The sequence below is a fragment of the Erinaceus europaeus genome, chromosome 6 (genome assembly GCF_950295315.1).
Source record: "Erinaceus europaeus chromosome 6, mEriEur2.1, whole genome shotgun sequence".
Classification (NCBI taxonomy): domain Eukaryota; kingdom Metazoa; phylum Chordata; class Mammalia; order Eulipotyphla; family Erinaceidae; genus Erinaceus; species Erinaceus europaeus.
Window position 1 is genome coordinate 51,622,428 of NC_080167.1, and position 17,472 is coordinate 51,639,899.

The 17,472-nt window shown below is 43.9% G+C and overlaps 1 protein-coding gene across 13 annotated transcripts in view; it reads right to left on the reverse strand.

Annotated features, from left to right (window-relative positions):
- The window catches only part of FRMD4A (FERM domain containing 4A), a 593,356-nt gene that overhangs the window by 112,516 nt on the left and 463,368 nt on the right, over positions 1–17,472 (reverse strand). For all 13 annotated transcript variants that reach the window (XM_060192202.1, XM_060192203.1, XM_060192201.1 and 10 more), the window contains one exon: positions 9,138–9,230. In XM_060192202.1, the coding sequence (XP_060048185.1) occupies positions 9,138–9,230 (93 nt within the window). The remainder of the gene's footprint in view (positions 1–9,137; positions 9,231–17,472) is intronic.

Below are 17,472 nucleotides of genomic sequence, written 5' to 3' on the forward strand. Positions count from 1 at the left end.
TAGATGCATCACCATCCCAGACCCTCTTCCTTTCATCCTTCTCCCTTCTTCCACCCTCTTCCCCCTCCTTCTCCCTTCTTCTTCATTTCTCCCCCCCCCCCTCTCTCTCTCTCTCTCACACACACACACACACACACACACACACACACACACACACACACACACACACACCAGGTCAGGTACTAGCACTGTTTCACCATCCACATATACAACCTGATATGAAGCTGGGGATAGAACCTGGGGTCTCATGTCTGCTGAGCTGCTTCCTGGCCCAACTTCTGTTATATGTTTTTTGAGAGAGAAGTGGAGAAAGGAGAAAGAAGTGATGGCACAACACCATCCACGAAGCACTCCTGGTGTTCTCTTGTGGGGCCAGGGCTTGAACCCAGGGCCTCATGTAAGGTGAAGCCTCCCAGGGCCCATTCTATCCCTTTTGATTTTCCTGAGAGCTTTGTCAAAGGCTCCTCTTATGGCCAGTAGGTGGCAATGTTATATTTCCTTCATCAGCAGTGATTGGGGGTGTGTGTGGAAGGATTTGGGGGATTCTTCCTAGTGCCTGGTTCACAAAGGAAACTCCAGGCCCAAGAAGTGAATGAGCTTCTTTTTCAGAAGATTTGCAGGCATGGTTCTTAGTCTGGTTCTCTATTAACTGTAGGTTACTGATAGAACTACCTTTTCCAGACTCAGTTGGCTCTGGAGAGAGTAGACTCCACAGAGTCTGCCTCTCACATGCAGATCCAACCCAGGTCCTACACCTTTCTCCAACCACCTGTCCTCATCACATCTGGCCCAGTGTTCAACCTCTAACACTGCTCCCCAGCCCCCAAGCCCACTATGGCAACTTGAAGCCAAGCCTAAGCCTGCTCACCCCAGACATTATTTCTTGCAGAAGTTACTAAACTGGGCTTATACCCCCATCTCCCTCCCATTCCCTCTGTCTCTTTACCCACTCTAGAGAAATACTCCACCCTCCCTGCTACGACCCTTCTGGTCTTACCCTCCAAATGAGTAGCAAGTTATCTTTTCACTTTTGTTTAGAAATCAAAAAATATGGGGGCAGGGTAGTAGTGTAGTTGGTTAAGTGCACGTGGCAATTAGCTTAAGGACCAGCATAAGGATCTTGGTTCAAGCCCCTGACTCCCCACCTGCAGTGAGGTCGCTTTACAAGCGGTGAAGCAGGTCTGCAGGTGTCTATCTTTCTCTCCTCCTCTCTGTCTTCCCCTCCTCTCTCGATTTCTCTCTGTCCTATCCAACAACAGCAATGGCAACAATATCAATAATAACAACAGCAAGGGCAACAAAATGGGAAAAATGGCCTCCAGGAGCAGTGGATTTGTAGTGTAGGCACTGAGTTCCAGCTATAACCCTGGAGGGAAAAAAAAATCAAACCATATGAAACAGGCCAGAGTTCCCCTTAGACAAAATGATGGTGCTGGGGATGGAACAAAGAGTCTCACACATGCAAGTTCTGTGCTCTACCCACCAAACTACCTCTGAGGTCCACAGATTACCCTCACTCCCTACCTGCAGGGGTAGGATTCATGAGTGGTAATGCATATCTGTAGGTGTCTCTCTTCCTCTACTCTCTCAATTTCTCTGTTTTATCAACTAAAGTAGAAAAGAAAGATTAGGAGAGGCTTGTGTAAAAGTTGTGTTGCAGGGGTTGGGCGGTAACGCAGTGGGTTGGGACAAGGTGGCACAAGGCGCAGGGACCAGCGTGGGGATCCCGGTTTGAGCCCCCCGGCTCCCCACCTGCACAGGGGTCGCTTCATGGGTGGTAAAGTAGGTCTGTAGGTGTCTATCTTTCTCTTCCCCTCTCTGTCTTCCCCTCCTCTCTCCATTTTTCTCTGTCCTATCCAACAGCAATGGCATCAATAACAACAATGGCAATGATAACAACAAGAGCAACAAGGGCAACAAAAATGGGGGAAAAATAGCCTCCAGGAGCAGTGGATTCGCCATGCTGGCACCAAGTCCCAGTGATAACCCTGGAGGAAAAAAAAAGTTGCGTTGCATGCTGTGTATATGTTGTGCATTCTATGTTTATTGTGTGTGTATGGTGTGTTCTGTGTGTATGCATGTTGTACATGTTCTATATATGGGATATTTTTTGCATGCATTGTATGCTACATTATTTTGTGCTGTATACAACACTATTTTTTGTATTGTATATACTGTAAGTATGGTGTGTTACTGCACATTGCATATGTTATTTTGCATGTTATTGTGTTTTGTGTGCACTGTAAGTTGGGTAAGTTGGGGGGTGTATGGGTATGTGCGTGTATTGAGTAATCAGTGGATGCAGCCGGGTAAGGATATGGTTGCAATGCTGAATAACTGGATGTACTGGAAGTGAAATAAAAAAGGGAAGCAGCGCTGGATGGAGCCCCAGAAGGCAGTAAACTTGCACTTGCACTGGAGCTAGGCTGGCTGGCCTATTTGTTCACTGTTCCAGTCTTTGCTCCTAAAATCCTGCTTGCCTGTAGCACAGAAGAATGAACACAGTCAGCACACAAAACCTGGAACCTATTGCACTGCTGTCTCCACCGCTGTCAGGCAGGGCTGATGTTCTCCAGCAGGAGGCAGCACAGAGTGCAGCTCCTGACTCTTGGGTCCCCCCCTGGTGAGGTGTCCCTTGCTTGTTTGTCTGCAGCATACTTGGATTTATACCAAATGCCCTACACTACCTGCGGGACTCTCCTGCAGGGGCCACCTTTCAGATTACACTGAGTGTAACAACACTGGCACAAGGATGTCAGGTTTTCAGGGCAGCTCTGCACTGTCCCCTCCAGTCCCGGGCTGGGGGTACTTGTCCTTGACACAATCTCTGCATACAGATGCTGGTTCCGCAGAGTAGCCAGGCCTGAGCAGTCTGGTGCATGGGATGGAACTCATTCTAGAGTCAGAACTGAATAGATGTGATCACTTATTAGCCATGTTGTAAGGGAGAATTCAGCTAACCATACTGGCTCCAGATCTTGATCTTTAATTAAAATTGTATCTGCTTCTAGGGCCACTGTAAAGAAGAGCAGTCATTCTTCATAATAGATAGGTATCTGATAATAGATAGTTCTCCCTCCAACCTAGTCCTGATTTTAGATAACTATTAAGACTCCAAGCCACTGGCAATTTGACAGATGAGTGGGAAGGACCAAGTTCCTTTCAGGCTAAATTACAGATCAATGGAGGCAAGTGCTCAGTCCCTCTGTCCTATCATTCTAGGAGTATCCTGCAGCTTGACCCCAGCTTTCCAAAGAGGAAAAGCTATTAAAAGCCTGGTCTTGGGCTCAGAGAGTGGAGTGGAATTCTGAGAGTTCCAATTCACATTTCTTTAATATATCCAGGACTTACTATTCCTAATTTGTTGAAAAAGAGGTGGTAATTCTGCCCTTTCTCATACAGATATTTTGATTGTGATGACAGCAAAAAATACATATGAGCCAAGCAGACATAGCCACCTCACTTTCAATTTTCACTGAGGCTGGGTTGACATGTCCATGGCTTAATTCAGTTCACCCCCCCCATAATGACTTCTATTTATTTATTTATTTATTTATTTATTCCCTTTTGTTGCCCTTGTTGTTTTATTGTTGTAGTTATTGTTGTTGTTACTGATGTCATTGTTGTTGGATAGGACAGACAGAAATGGAGAGAGGAGGGGAAGACAGAGACGGGGAGAGAAAGACTGCTTGTGAGGCGACTCCCTGCAGGTGGGGAGCCGGGGGCTCGAACCAGGATCCTTAAGCTGGTCCTTGTGCTTTGCGCCACGTGCGCTTAACCTGCTGCACTACCGCTGACTCCCATGACTTCTTTTTATCAGGTGCTTTTTTACTACCCTTTTCCATGCTGGTCAAGCTCACTTATTACATAGTTGCCACATGCAGACATATTAATGAAATGATGGAGGCCAGGAGACACCATACACTCTCACTGTGTCAAGGATGTATGCTGGGGGGGGCAGGCAGTAGTGCACCAGGGGTTAAACACACACGGTGCCAAGTGCAAGGACTGGCACAAGGATCCTGGTTCAAGCCCCCAGCTCCCTACCTGCAGAGGGTCGCCTCACAAGCAGTCTTCGAAGACAGTAAAGCAGGTCTGCAGGTGTCTTTCTCCCCCACCCTGTCTTCCTCTCCTTTCTCAATTTTTCTCTGTCCTCTCCTATAACAACAACAGTGGAAAAAATATGGCCACAGTGGATTCATGATGGAGGCATCAAACCCCAGAGATGACTCTGGAGGAAAAAAAAAAAATGTATGTTGAGATGTCAGGGACCAAACAGGGATAGAAGGCTTGGAAACCACAAACATCTGAGGCACAGACACCTTGTTGCCATCACATATTCCCCATGCCAGTGGGGAAGAAATGGAAAGTAGCACTGGAAAATGGAAGTAGGACAGATCTTGGAAAGCACAAAAGGAAGCACCTTGCACACTGAGGGAAGAGTTTTTAATAAGAAAATCTGATGATGTCAGTGGATCAATGGGAAGCTAGCCCAGGTGTGACTTAGATGCGGTTTAAATAAAGATTATTTGCACATGCAAAGACCATTGTCTTTCAGCTCTCAAAGGAATGTTTTTTCCCCCTGAGTTTTCTCTGCACAATTCTCACCTCATATCTTTGTTATAAAAGGAGATGAAATTTTGTATAGCTGATCATGGACTCTCTCTTGTAATTCTTTTGTGAGGCTTCATGACAAACTCACATTTAGCCCCTCCAACATAACTCCTTTAAAAGAGAGGATGACAGGGCTGAGGCTGCCTGGGCTGTGTTGAGGTTTTCAGGCAGATTGTACTCTAGTTTAGAAAGACCAGTATAATTAGCTGGACAGGAATTCTGTTACAGACTTCAGCACACTTTGCATCTTTATGAAGATAATTTATCTTTCTGCTCTCCTGGAGAAATTAGCCTGTGGGCATTCCTAGTGGGGAATAGTTACAAATTGAGGTTTTTCTTGAGTTCTGCCAATTGAGGCAAACATGTAGAATTCATCTATGTGAGAGGACCTGTCTCCTCTCTCAAGGCACACAAACCCTTGGTATTTTGTTCACACACTTCTCAGTGCACAGAAAAGTGGGAACACAGAATCGTGGGTGTTCTGGGAGTCTGGATCCACTGTGATTTGTGTCAGGGTGTCATCCGTACTGGGAGGCTGTTGCAATAGCTCCAGTGACAGAAGATGAAAGCCTAGATGCACACAATAAGGGAAGAGAGATTTGGGGAAGAGCAGCAGAGGATTAAGGCATGTAAGAATCTGAAGGAGAGGAATGAGGGAAAGACTGCAAGACATGGAGCTTGTACTGAATGGATGCTGGTGTTACGGTTTTGTTGGATGGGACCACAGAGGGTCTGGGGAAGTAGAGCTGAATCTTTGTACCTGCAGACTCTGAAGTACTCCTGAGGTTCCCTCCTAAGGTGAGTTTTTGAGAGGATTAGTTTTGACCCTAAATGTGGATCTGGAGAGGTTTTTTCTTTTGAAGGCATGCTGTGAGGGGACAGAGAAGTCATTAAGACATTTGGTCCCTGTCCCTGGCTTTAACTTTTCAGCTCTCCTCTGTGTTCTTGGTTTCATGGAGAGAAGCCAACTTGGAGGAATTTTCAGTGGTTTTGCATATCTTTGTGACAAACATTTTAAAGGGACAATCTCATGGCACCTTCAGTTTGCTTCTGTAGGGGGCAACAATATGCCACCCCAAGGCATATTTTGGTAAGCTATATCTTTGATGGGAGGAGTCCTAAAGGCAGGATGGAGATTACCTTTGAAAGATGTTTATGTGAAACATTTCCCTTCGTGGTGTCACTGTTCTAGCTCAAACCTGCATGCCTTTGCTTAGTGTGTCCTCCCCAACAGCTTCTTTAACTGCCTCTCTCTCTTTATCCCAATGTCTTTGGCATGACAGAAGCTATTTAAAGATGGAGTCTGAGACCACACGGTGAGTTTCTCAGTTTTGCCAGTTCTCTCTCAGGGGAAAGATGTGTTATTCATCAATCTCCCCTTATTTTTCTTCTCTTCTCAATCTGCCTTGTCTTATTTATTTGTCCAGCTTCTGCATAACCCAAAGGGATCATGATGATTTATTTTATACTCCAACAAGTCCAAGGCTTACTTCCCCAAACCCACAAATAATTCAGCTCAGAGAGAACACTTAGACAGAAGAGTCAGGACGCAAGTGGTCCAGTATTTCTCTCTTGTTTGGTAAATGCCGGTAAGAAGTACCCTCTGGATGGCAAGTGTCCTCCTCCACCCTCCATTCCAGGTCAATGAGCTGCTTCAATCCAGCTCATTGCCCTGAATACCTCCTCCCCTCCCAGTGGGATCCTGCTTCTTTGCTTTCTATGGTCACTTTCCCATTTATCTGAGAACATGTAGACACTGTTAAAGAGAATATGACATTGAAATCATGCCCATCAGGAATGGAAATGATGGACATTAGCTTTGATATGTTTGCAGCTGTTAAACAAATCAAAAAGGCATTAAGTGCAAGTTTAAATGTACTCTGCCAGCCAAGGGGAAAACACATACTGCAGTCTGCTCAATAGACCCTGAAACTCTGATGTCAAGTTCTTCTTCTGCCATGCTGTCTGGACTGCTGCTTATAGCCCTTTGTCAATCTCTCTCTCTCTCTCGTGTGTGTGTGTGTGTGTGTGTTTGTGTGTGTGTTTTTCTGCCAGGACTGCTGCTGAGACTTCAAGCTTATATGATATCACAGCTCCTGGTAGATTCTTTTTATTCTGTAGCTAGAAGGTGAGATACAGAGAGGAAGCAAAACACACATGAGAGAAGAAGGGGGTTGGGTGGTGGAGAACCAGGTTAAGCACACAGAGTACAAAGCTCAAAGACCCTGGCTCCCCACCTGCAGGGGTGTCACTTCACAAGCAGTGAAGCAGGTCTGCAGGTGTTTATCTTTCTCTTTCTTTGCCCCTCTCTGTCTTCCCCTCCTCTCTCAATTTTTCTCTGTCCTATCCAATAAAATGAAAAAAAAAAAAAAAAAAGGCCTCCAGGAGCAATGGATTCTTAGTACCAGCACTGAGCCCCAGCGATAACCCTGGAGGCACCAAAAAAAAAAAAAAAAACACCAAAGAGAGAAGGAAAGTTATACCACTTCACCACTTATGAAGCTTCCTCTTTGTAGACTATCCTGTGTGGTGTCTGGAGGCTTAACCCCAGGTTCTTGTACATGGCAGTGTGTGAGCTTTAATGGTTAAGCTATCTCCTGGCCCCCTCTAAAATTTTAATTTTACTTTATAGCTAAAAAAAATTATATGGTCCCAGGGAATGAACTTGGTCTCACATATGTATGACATTACTGCTGAGTGACTTTCCTGGGCCAAATTTACATTCTTTTTATTTTAGAAATAGAGAGAATGAGAAAGAGAGAGGAAAGAGAGGAGGGAGAGAGACCATAGCACTTCTACACCATCCACAGAGCTCTCTCCAGTGCCTCTCTGTGGTGCTGGGAGTGCATGGCAAGGTGGGTTATGTCTGTACTACTTACGAGAGAGAGAGAGAGAGAGAGAGAGAGAGACACAGAAAGACACACACACACACACACACACACACACACACACAGGCCTCATTCATAATGGCATGCACTCGACTGCTGTATTCTGCTCAGGCTCTTTACAAATATGTTCATTGCAAATTCTTTATCCCATGTCTGAATTTGTTAACACGTTCTAACAGAAAAAGGTGTATGTATGGAATGCAAGTATTGGCGCCCATTTCAAGACAGGCATGTTATTGGGTCTTCAGTGCCTCTTCAGTTGGCTACAATGAAGGTTCTGGAAAGAAAAAGTTCAAAGATGCTACAGATGGGATTCTCTGGGAACAGTTTGATGGATCTGGGGCTCAAATTCTGGCTTTGCTACCATTTGTAGCAAATTTGTATCCCAAAACCAAGATAGGAGACCCTCTGCCCCCTCCCTCCTACCCAGACTTCTCACATCCTTCTGTCAACCAAAGTGGAAAGTCTGGCTGACTCGCTGATGGTGCTGCAAATACTGGTCCTACAGTTCTTTACTATCATGAAACACAACTTCTCATATTAATTTGTGTCTATGGCATTTTATCATGCATGTCTTTTCCTGTTCTTGCCAGGAAATCCACTGACCTATAGTTCACTAAGTTCCAATTTGAAACCAAATGGGGAATATTCAAAAGGCCAATGGCACTTGTAGTACAAAGAAAGAACATGCAAACTTTGTTATCAAGCTTCAAGAGGCCACCAAAAATATTTCACGGGTTTGTGCTATTATTATAAGACATGTGGTTTAGTTGGAGGTATCTGTCCCTCTCTCTCATAAAAAAAGGAAGAAATAGGTTCTTCACTCCATGCTACACCTGCATCCTAGCTATAAGAAAGAAAGACTGTTTTACTTTCAAAGTACTAATATATAAAGAATCAGAATAGGCCATGTGTTATCTTAGTGTTTCACACACACACACACACACACCCACCCTGGGACCTTCCAGGAAGAGAGTTCCTGCCTGGGTACCTGCTGGCCTTGTGAAAACAGTTCAGATGCTTATGTTAGACCCTGAGCTGCTAAGGAATCCCACTTAGCTACATGAAAAGGTCACATCTACATTAACAGTACTGACCCAAACCAGGCCCCTGAGAGAAAGTTCTCCCCCAGCAAATCTACCCCCCCCCCTTCTCATAGGCAGTGGTGATAAGATTGTGAATCTGTGTATCCAATCCATGGAGAACAGGGCAATTTCAAACCTGTGTCAGGAAATAACGACTTATCTTGAGCTGGCACTGGCCAACATGGTGAACCCAGGTGGGACAGGCATCCAATTCTGTAGAACTGAATAAAATATCTCACTTCCCACTTTCCTCAAGTTCCCTGAGAATGGGTAAATTTATTTATAACATACTGCAACAGCATTAGAACCACTAGTGGGAAATACTTTGCAAGCACAGTAAACTGGCACACGCTCACTGGTGTGGGCACTCTCATAACTGGTCTTTAGAGCTGCTGGGGATATGGCCCCGTCATGAACCTCTACAACCAGCAGTGACACCCCCAGGAACACATGCTTTTTCTTTCCTTTTTCAGTATCCTCCAGACTTTCTGACAAAGGAAAAGGAGAAAGAAACAAACAAAATAAAAGACTAGAAATCAGGTGCACATACCTGACACAAAAGTATAAAACCACTGGTCCAGACTTTTTGGGGAAGTCATGTTCCAACACTCTCCGATCAAGCTGAAGCCAGTTCAAGTGTCCCCTGTGAGAAAGGAGGACACAACTGTTAGAGATCTGGGTTTTGCAAGTCTCCTGTGACAAGGTGATATCCATAGCAGAGCATGCTGGGTTGCAGATAAAGGCACCCCTTGGTTTCACCATTAAAGTCCCGGCATTGGAAGGACCCAGAGAGATGATCTGGGGATATGAGGGAGGAGAATGACAATCAGACAACTGCTATCCAGTGCTCATGTTCTCCTTGTTCAAACTTCCCTTCCCACTTGCCTCCCTAGTGCCTCCCTCCACTTCTGCCCCAAGGGATTCAAAAGACACTTCAGAAGCATGTGAGCAATCTTCACATTAGCCAAAAGCACTGGGGTGAAAACAACCTAGTTTCCTAGAAAATTAAATATATACCTATCACACGACATAGCCATTCTCCTCCCTATTGACCCAAAAGATAGATGACACAGAGTCTTGCAAGAACTTCTGCACATAGTTATTTAGAGATGCTTTATTTATTTTTTTTAACATTTCTTTTTCCTTTATTGGGGATTAATGTTTTATAGTCGCCAGTAAATACTATAGTTTGTACATGCATAACATTTCTCAGTTTTCCACAAAACAATAAAATCCCCACTGGTCCTCTGTCATCCTTTTCCAGGACCTGTACTCTCCTCCCACCCACCTGAGTATTTTACTATGGTGCAATACACCAACTCCAATCCAGATCCTGCTTAGTGTTTTCTCTGCTGGTCTTGTTTTTCAACTTCTGCCTGTAAGTGAAATTAACCCATATTCATCCTTCTATTTCTGACTTATTTCACTTAATATGGTTTCTTCAAGCTCCATCCAAGATGGGCTGAAAACAGTGAAATCACCATAATTAATATGTGAGTAGTATGACACTAGATTTATTTGCAATAAGCAGTCCCCTTTCTTTATCAACAGGAGACTGGACAGACCATAACCTAGTTTTATAATGGAGTAGTATGCAGCACTAAAGATAATGGATTACTGAGACATACAGTGGCATGGGTAAATTTCCAGATGATTACGCTACAGAGAAGCAGCTAAAGTGGTGTTGGTATTTACCTATTTATTTTACCAGAAGGGTTACTGCCGGGGCATGGCACCTGCATGATTCCTCATTCTCAGTTGTCATCCCCTCCTTGTTTAGATAGAGGGTGAGAGACAGAGAGGAAAAGAGAGGGAGAAGGAGAGATACCTGCTGAACTGCTTCACCACTCATGAAGCTTCTCCCCTGCAGATGGGGAACAAGGTCTTGAACCTGGGTGCTTACCCATGGTAACCTCTGCTGTCTCCCAGCTGTACCACCACTCAACCACTCTTTAGTCTTTAATGCAACACCAGGAAATGACCCGAGGGCTTTGTGCATGTACAATGCTGCTGAGAAGCCTCCCTGCCTCATTCCCCCCATTTTATGCATGAAATGATAATGAGTGAAGGGGAGAAAGGGGGAGACAGAGAGAGAAAGAGAACTACACAAAGACACCACTCCTCCAGCCATGGCCTTTCCTGTGGCCATCTTTGGTATTTCCGTGTGGTGCCAGAGATTGAACCCAAGGCCTCACACCTGGTAAGGCATGTACTCTATTCTGAGTCATCTCCCAGGTCTACAGTGAATTTATCTCACTGCAATTCCTTAGTTATCAGCCATTTATTATCTTAGCATTTTTTTCCAAGCAATTTAACGACTCCAAAGTAAGAAAGTGGTAAGAAAAGCACAAGACAAGGAGGTCAGCTGACTCCTGAGGATAAATGTGTTTCCATTCTCACTTCCTCACCCTGAACTCGGCCCCAGCCCTGGTGGAGGGCACCAGGCACATGTAAGATTGGACTCTCTCCACCCTCATGGGGAAGGAAGGCTTCCCTTCTTCCTATGCAGGGACACTCTCTCCGGGAATGCTGCTACCTCAGGGATAGACTGAAGGGAGAAGACATTCTGCAGGCTCTCTGATGATGGTGTGATTCAGGCAAGGGCTCAGGGAGAGGTGACAGAGCAAGCTGGAAAGCTTGGCCATGAAGTTACTGCTGTGAGACTTCCCATCTGCATTGGGCTTAATAAGGTCATGTTCTCTACACTCCAAATGTGTCAAGTCATCCTCACCATTCAGGACTGTCTCTTTCCTCACAGTCCCCATGCTGGGTCCCTTTTGATCTCAAAACTTCATTTAGTTATAGTGGGATGGAGACCAAAGATATCAAAGAAGCACTTTTTCTTTATTTAAATAAAGCATTGAAGAAGGTTAATTTTTATGAAAGAGGAAGCAAGAGAAAGAGATATGCATTACGTAGCTGTGGAATATGCCATGCCAGAGATTGATCCCTGGGGCTTCATGAGCAAAGGTGCAAGTGTCTTTCCTTCTTTCTTCCCTTCTATCTCTCACCCTCTATAAAAGGGAGGGAATGATGACTGAGAATGATGGGATTGTGTAGGTGCCATGGCCCAGTGACAATCCTGGTGGTAAGATAAATAGTAAATAAAGAAATAATTACCCCTGACCTAGGAAATAGCTTAATGCTTATGCAAAAGACTTTAATGCCTGATGCTCTGAGGCCCCAGATTCAGTGTCCTGTGCCAACATAAGCCAGAGCTGAGCAGGGACCAAGAAGTGATGAGAGGTCAGAACACACTCAGCCATCTCTGATGTCACACTTACACTCATCTTTACTTGTATGTGGTGCAGGGGATTGAACCCAGACCTGGCTCGGGAAAGGCATGTGCTCCTGCACTGAGTTACCATCCCAGCCCTCCATGGTTTAACTAAGAGATGCCTGGTAACTTGGATTTAATCCTTCTCATTGATTTTTCATTTGAGAATTCACATCAGTGTATTTGCCAATAACAAAGAAAAACAATAAAAATGCCCAGCAGACATTGGAGCATCTCTGTGATTGCTTGATTGATGACTCTCTTCAGGGCTGGGCAAGATAATGCTCATCTGGTATAAGGTGGCAGTAGGTCAAACTGTTGGGTCAGTAATATATGCAGTCGCTCCTGGGCAACAGAAATTGGACGCATTTTATTTAATGGCTGCTTTTAGCTGCTACATATAATACAAATAGATTTTTTAATTCAAGTGCTGGCACCCACAACAGAGAAGTTTAGAAGAGCTTTGTTTACAGAGGGCTGCTGGGGGTGGGGTGACAAGTCAGCCTGGATCATCACATTCTCCCTGAGGAGAATGAGGCTCTGCCTTTCATAGAGGTTTTTATGGAAGATAGCTTATTTCATGTGGGATGAGTTTCTACAGAAAACCAAAGCTGGAGTAAGAAATCTTTTTTTTTTTTTTTTTTTTTTTTTAAACCAGAACATTTCTCAGCTCTGGCTTATGGCTGTGGGGAGATGGAAGGGTGAACCTGGGAATCTAGAGCCTCAAGCATCAAAGTTTTTTACATAACCATCGTGCTGTCTCCCCAGCCATGGAGTTCAGAGACCCTGAGTGAGGGAGAGAGCTACTGGGCACCCAGAGGAGGTTTTTTTAATTTTTTTATTTATTTTATTTATTTGAGAGAGATACAGAGTGAGACACACACAGAGAGAGAAACACCAGAGCACTGCTCAGCTCTGGTCTATGGTGGTGCGGGGGAATGAACCTGGGATTTAGGAGCCTCAGGCATGAGAGTCTGTTTGCATAACCATTATGTTGTTATCCCGGCCCCAGAGGAGGTTTTAATACTTCACTCACCTTTGTTGTGCTGCTCAAGGCAACCAGCTGAAAGCATCTGTGCAAGTGTGATACATCCCCCTTTTAATTTATATTTACTTAATATACACATAGAGAGAGGGAGACAGACATCTGTAGAGACACTGTAGAACCGTTTCACCATGAAGCATGAAGCTTCCCTGGTGCCATCTATGGTGCTCCTCTCTGGTGCCAGGGATCAAACCCAGAGTCTCACACTTGGCCAGGTGTTTGCTATACTCACTGTTCTTATTCATCATCCTTGAATCAAAAGTACATGTGATTATCCAGGACATCTTGAAAAGACTGATTGGCTAGAAACTAACTTTCAAGTGGTAGCTGGTGTGTGTGTATGTGTGTGTGTGTGTGTGTGTGTGTGAGAGAGAGAGAGAGAGAGAGAGAGAGAGAAGTAATGGAGAGAGATGGAAGGAATGAGGGGTGGTTCTGTGTGTCGTACAGAAGACACACCACTAAATTACAGGCTATTTGCATTTTTGGCTTTTATTTTTAAGGAGGAGTTCCTTGCTTCATTATGTTCCCTGAAAGCTACTCCAGACTTCTTTTTATAGTACCTCCTATGCTCAATTTTATTATTTACCTCTTAAGTTGAAGCCACAAGCCCTACAAATGGTCACCATTCAGTTATTTCCTTATTCCCAGTGCTTGGTGGTAGAGACAGCAAACACTGCACAAGCTGAAAACTTCAGCTTCAAAGGGACCATTGTTGTTTCAGGTTTGGCTAAAGCCAACTGCACAGACATGGCCCCTACCCAAATAAGGTGGGGATCCCAGATATCTGCTCATAGTCCAGGATCTGTGTCCCTGTCCTCCTGGCCTTTGCAAAGGGAATGATCAAGAGGCAGCCTGCACCAGGGGTATCACTGGGGCTCAGGGCCTTCAAGACTCCACTGGTCATGGTGGACACACATTTTTTTCTTTTTATTTCTTCTAGATGAGGATGTGAGTGATGGTGGGGGGTGGGGTGGGTGGAGAGAGAAGGAAAGACAAGGTAGCACTGCTGCACCACTTATGAAGCATCAACCTTCCCAACAGGCACTCCCACATGGTGGCCTAGGGCTCAAACCCAAGTTCTCACTTATGGTAATGTGTGCACTCATCAGGGTGAGCCACCTGACAGTCCCTCACTGTTTATTTCTTAGATAGAGAAGAGGGGAGGAAAGACAGACAGAGAAGGAGATAACACAGTGCCAGTCCACCATCTATGGAGCTCCCTTTGGTGCCAGGAAACAGACTCGGGGCCCTTCTTCTTCTAGCGTTTGCCCTTCTTCCATAGCCAGTCAACAGGTCAGGTTGAAAGCTGTCAGGAGCTGCTTGTTGCTGGCTTTGAAAGTGACTGGGATCCATGTGGATTCAGTTGGCTAGGAAGGATCGTCAGTTTCCCCAATGAAAGGGGCCCTGAGCATGCATGATACTGCTAAGCAGCCTCCGTGACCATGTTTTCATTTTCTATACTGAGAGACATACAGAGAGAGATAGAAAGAAGAAAGGGAGAGACAGTGAGAGGAGAGACACCATAGCATCACTCCACCACCCATAGCTATAAAATTTACACAAAAATCTTTTTTTGTGTGTCAACTTTTGTGTAAGCAAAGAGCTATGAAATCTTGACAAATTTCAAGGGGGCCTGTGATTCAGTAAAAGGTTTGTAACCACTAAACTTCAAAATTGGTATGAGAAAATACAGCCCCACTGTACCTAGCTTTTATTCATTTTTATTAGTTTTTAATTTTTTTTATTGCCTCCAGGATTATCACTGGGGCTCAGTCTACATGACTAATCCACTGCTCCTGACAGCCATTTCCCCCTTTCTTTATTTCTCTCTTTATTCAATAGGACAGAAAGAAATTTAGAGGGGAAAGGGAGATAGAGAGGAAGAGAAACAGAGACACCTGCAGTATTTGCTTCACCACTTGTGACACTTCCTCCTATAGGTGGGGAGCAGGGGCTCAAACATGGGTCCTTGAGCATGGTAACATATGTGTTTAACCTGATGCATCATTTCCTGGCCCCTATACCTAGCTTTTAAAATGTGCAAAAACAGCCAATCAAGTTTCTTCCTTTTTTTTTTTTTGAGTGGTATGTTAATTTTTTATTCTACCAGTATATTGCTCAGTTCTGGTGTATGGCAGTGCTAGGAATTGAACCTCAGGCTTTAGAGTCTTAGGCATGCAAATTACCCTTCTCACTAAGCTATCTATATATGCCTTCAAACCTTCAAAGTTTTTACAAAGCTACTCAGTTAAAGAATGATGACTATTCATAACACTCCCATCAGGAAATTCAGATGAAATGCAAATACTTTATAACAGTCACTAGTTTATCTTAGGGGTGGGGTCAGGTGGGTTTATCTGACTAGTTCTGCCAAACAGTCCAAATGTTTGTTTACAACTTTCGAAGGTGGATTCTCTGTCAGTGATTTAAAACCCTTTTAAAATTAAGAACTTCGTGCAAAACACAAGGACTGGCATAAGGATCCTGGTTCGAGCCCTCGGCTCCCCACCTGCAGGGGAGTCGCTTTACAGGTCTGCAGGTATCTGTCTTTCTCTCCCCCTCTCTGCCTTCCCCTCCTCTCTCCATTTCTCTCTGTCCTATCCAACAATGACATCAATAACAACAACAATAATAATTACAACAATAAAACAACAAGGACAACAAAAGAGACTATATAAATAAATATTTTTTAAAAATTAAGAACTTCGGGGTTAAAGACGTTACATATGTTCAAACTCATCAGATTTTACACATAAGGATGTGCCATTCTTTGTGATCAATTATACCCTGAAGGATGAGAGCACAGAACTTTAGTGGCAGGTGTGGAACTATTCCCCTATAGTTTCATAAGCAACTGTTTTTGTTTTTTATTAATAGTTTGTTACAAGATTATATACCCACCACCAAAGTTCTATATCCCCCTCCCACCTCCCAGAAATAACCACCATAGATCTCATAAGTCTTACAGTTTGCTTGCTTCTTTTTTTTATTTGTTTTTGAATTTTTTTCAGCAAGTTCATGTAAATCAGGTCTCTAGATTTCACATGAGTGAAACCATCTGGTAGTTGTCTATTTCACTAAGCATAATCACCTCCAGGTCATCCATTTTGTCCCAGAGAACACTGTCATCTTTTTTGATTGCAGAGTAGTATTCCATTACAGTAACTTCTTTAGCTAGTCATCTGTTGAAGGACATTTAGGCTGCTTCCACTCTTTGACTATTGTGAATAATGCAGCTATGAACATGGGGGTGTATATGACCCTTCTAATTAATTAAGATATATTAAATCACTAATAAATGCTATATTACATTTTAAAAAGTGACACAAATAGAGGAGGCAAAATTATGAGAATAGAACATATAGCTAAAAGGGGGATATACTGACTGAAACTACAGTGTCCTCTTGCTATCTGAAAGTAGGACTTTAAAACATTATGATAGAATTATTAAACATTAAAAGGGACTAAGTGCACAGGAAAAGAGGTATTTTTTTTTAAATCTGGTGAAACTGAAATAAAATTCTGAAGTTTACTTAATAATGTAGTACAATGTCTATTTCTTGGTTTTGAGAATGAGACCATGGTCTGTAAGATATTAAAATCTGGGGGGGCTGGGTGAAGGCTTCATGAGAACTCTGCATTAGCTTTGCAACACTCTTGTTAGTTTAATTATTTCTAAGTAAAAAAGCCAAAAGAAAAAAAAAAGAGGAGGCACAGCTAAAATGCTGCAAAATTGCAGATTTGCTAACATCAATTGTCTTTGGGCATGCATCTTACACTGAGAACTTAAGACACTCAGTTATTTGTTCTTCTATCAAGAATGAGGCTGCCAGTACTATCTCAGTGCTACTGTATTTTTACAAATTATAGCACATCCAGTGCTGGTCTTGAGTTCTGTATCAGGAAATATAGAAATATTTCCTGGGACATGCAGTAGAGTTTATGCTTTGCCATAAGCAGACCTTGGTTTGAGCCCCTGATATCACATGTGAGCGCCACGAATGGCACCACTGATGGTGGAACAGTGCTGTGATGTGTCTCCTTCTCTCTGTGTTTGTCTCCCCCTCTGTGTCTCTACCTAAAACAGGGGGGTGGGACCCACTTTGCTGGGAGTAGTCAATCATGGAAGTGTGAAACCCTGGTGGATTTTTTTTTTTCTTTTTTAAAAAGGGAGGTCTAAAAGGACATGTGGTCTAGCAAGATGTCACCAAGGATGAAACTTGTGCATTTTCATCACAACATACACAGTGAAGCACTAGAGAAATCTCTTTCACATCAACACACACATGTCACAGCACATATACACACCCTGTACACACAACTATGGAAAGCTGTTGTGTGGGTGTGTGGAGGTGCCGAGTGAGGACATATCAAAATCTGGTGCTTCCTGAGTCTGCCTGCCTGAGTTTCAACTCCACTGTAGCCCCTACCCTCCATGCAGTTCTGGGAGTCAGCCTCATCCTTCCCTTTCCAACCAGGAAGAGAAGAAGAGAGCAGATGACAAAACCACCATAGCCCATGCAGGTGTCACTAGGCCAGGGCTGAGTCATGCCCTCCCATAGC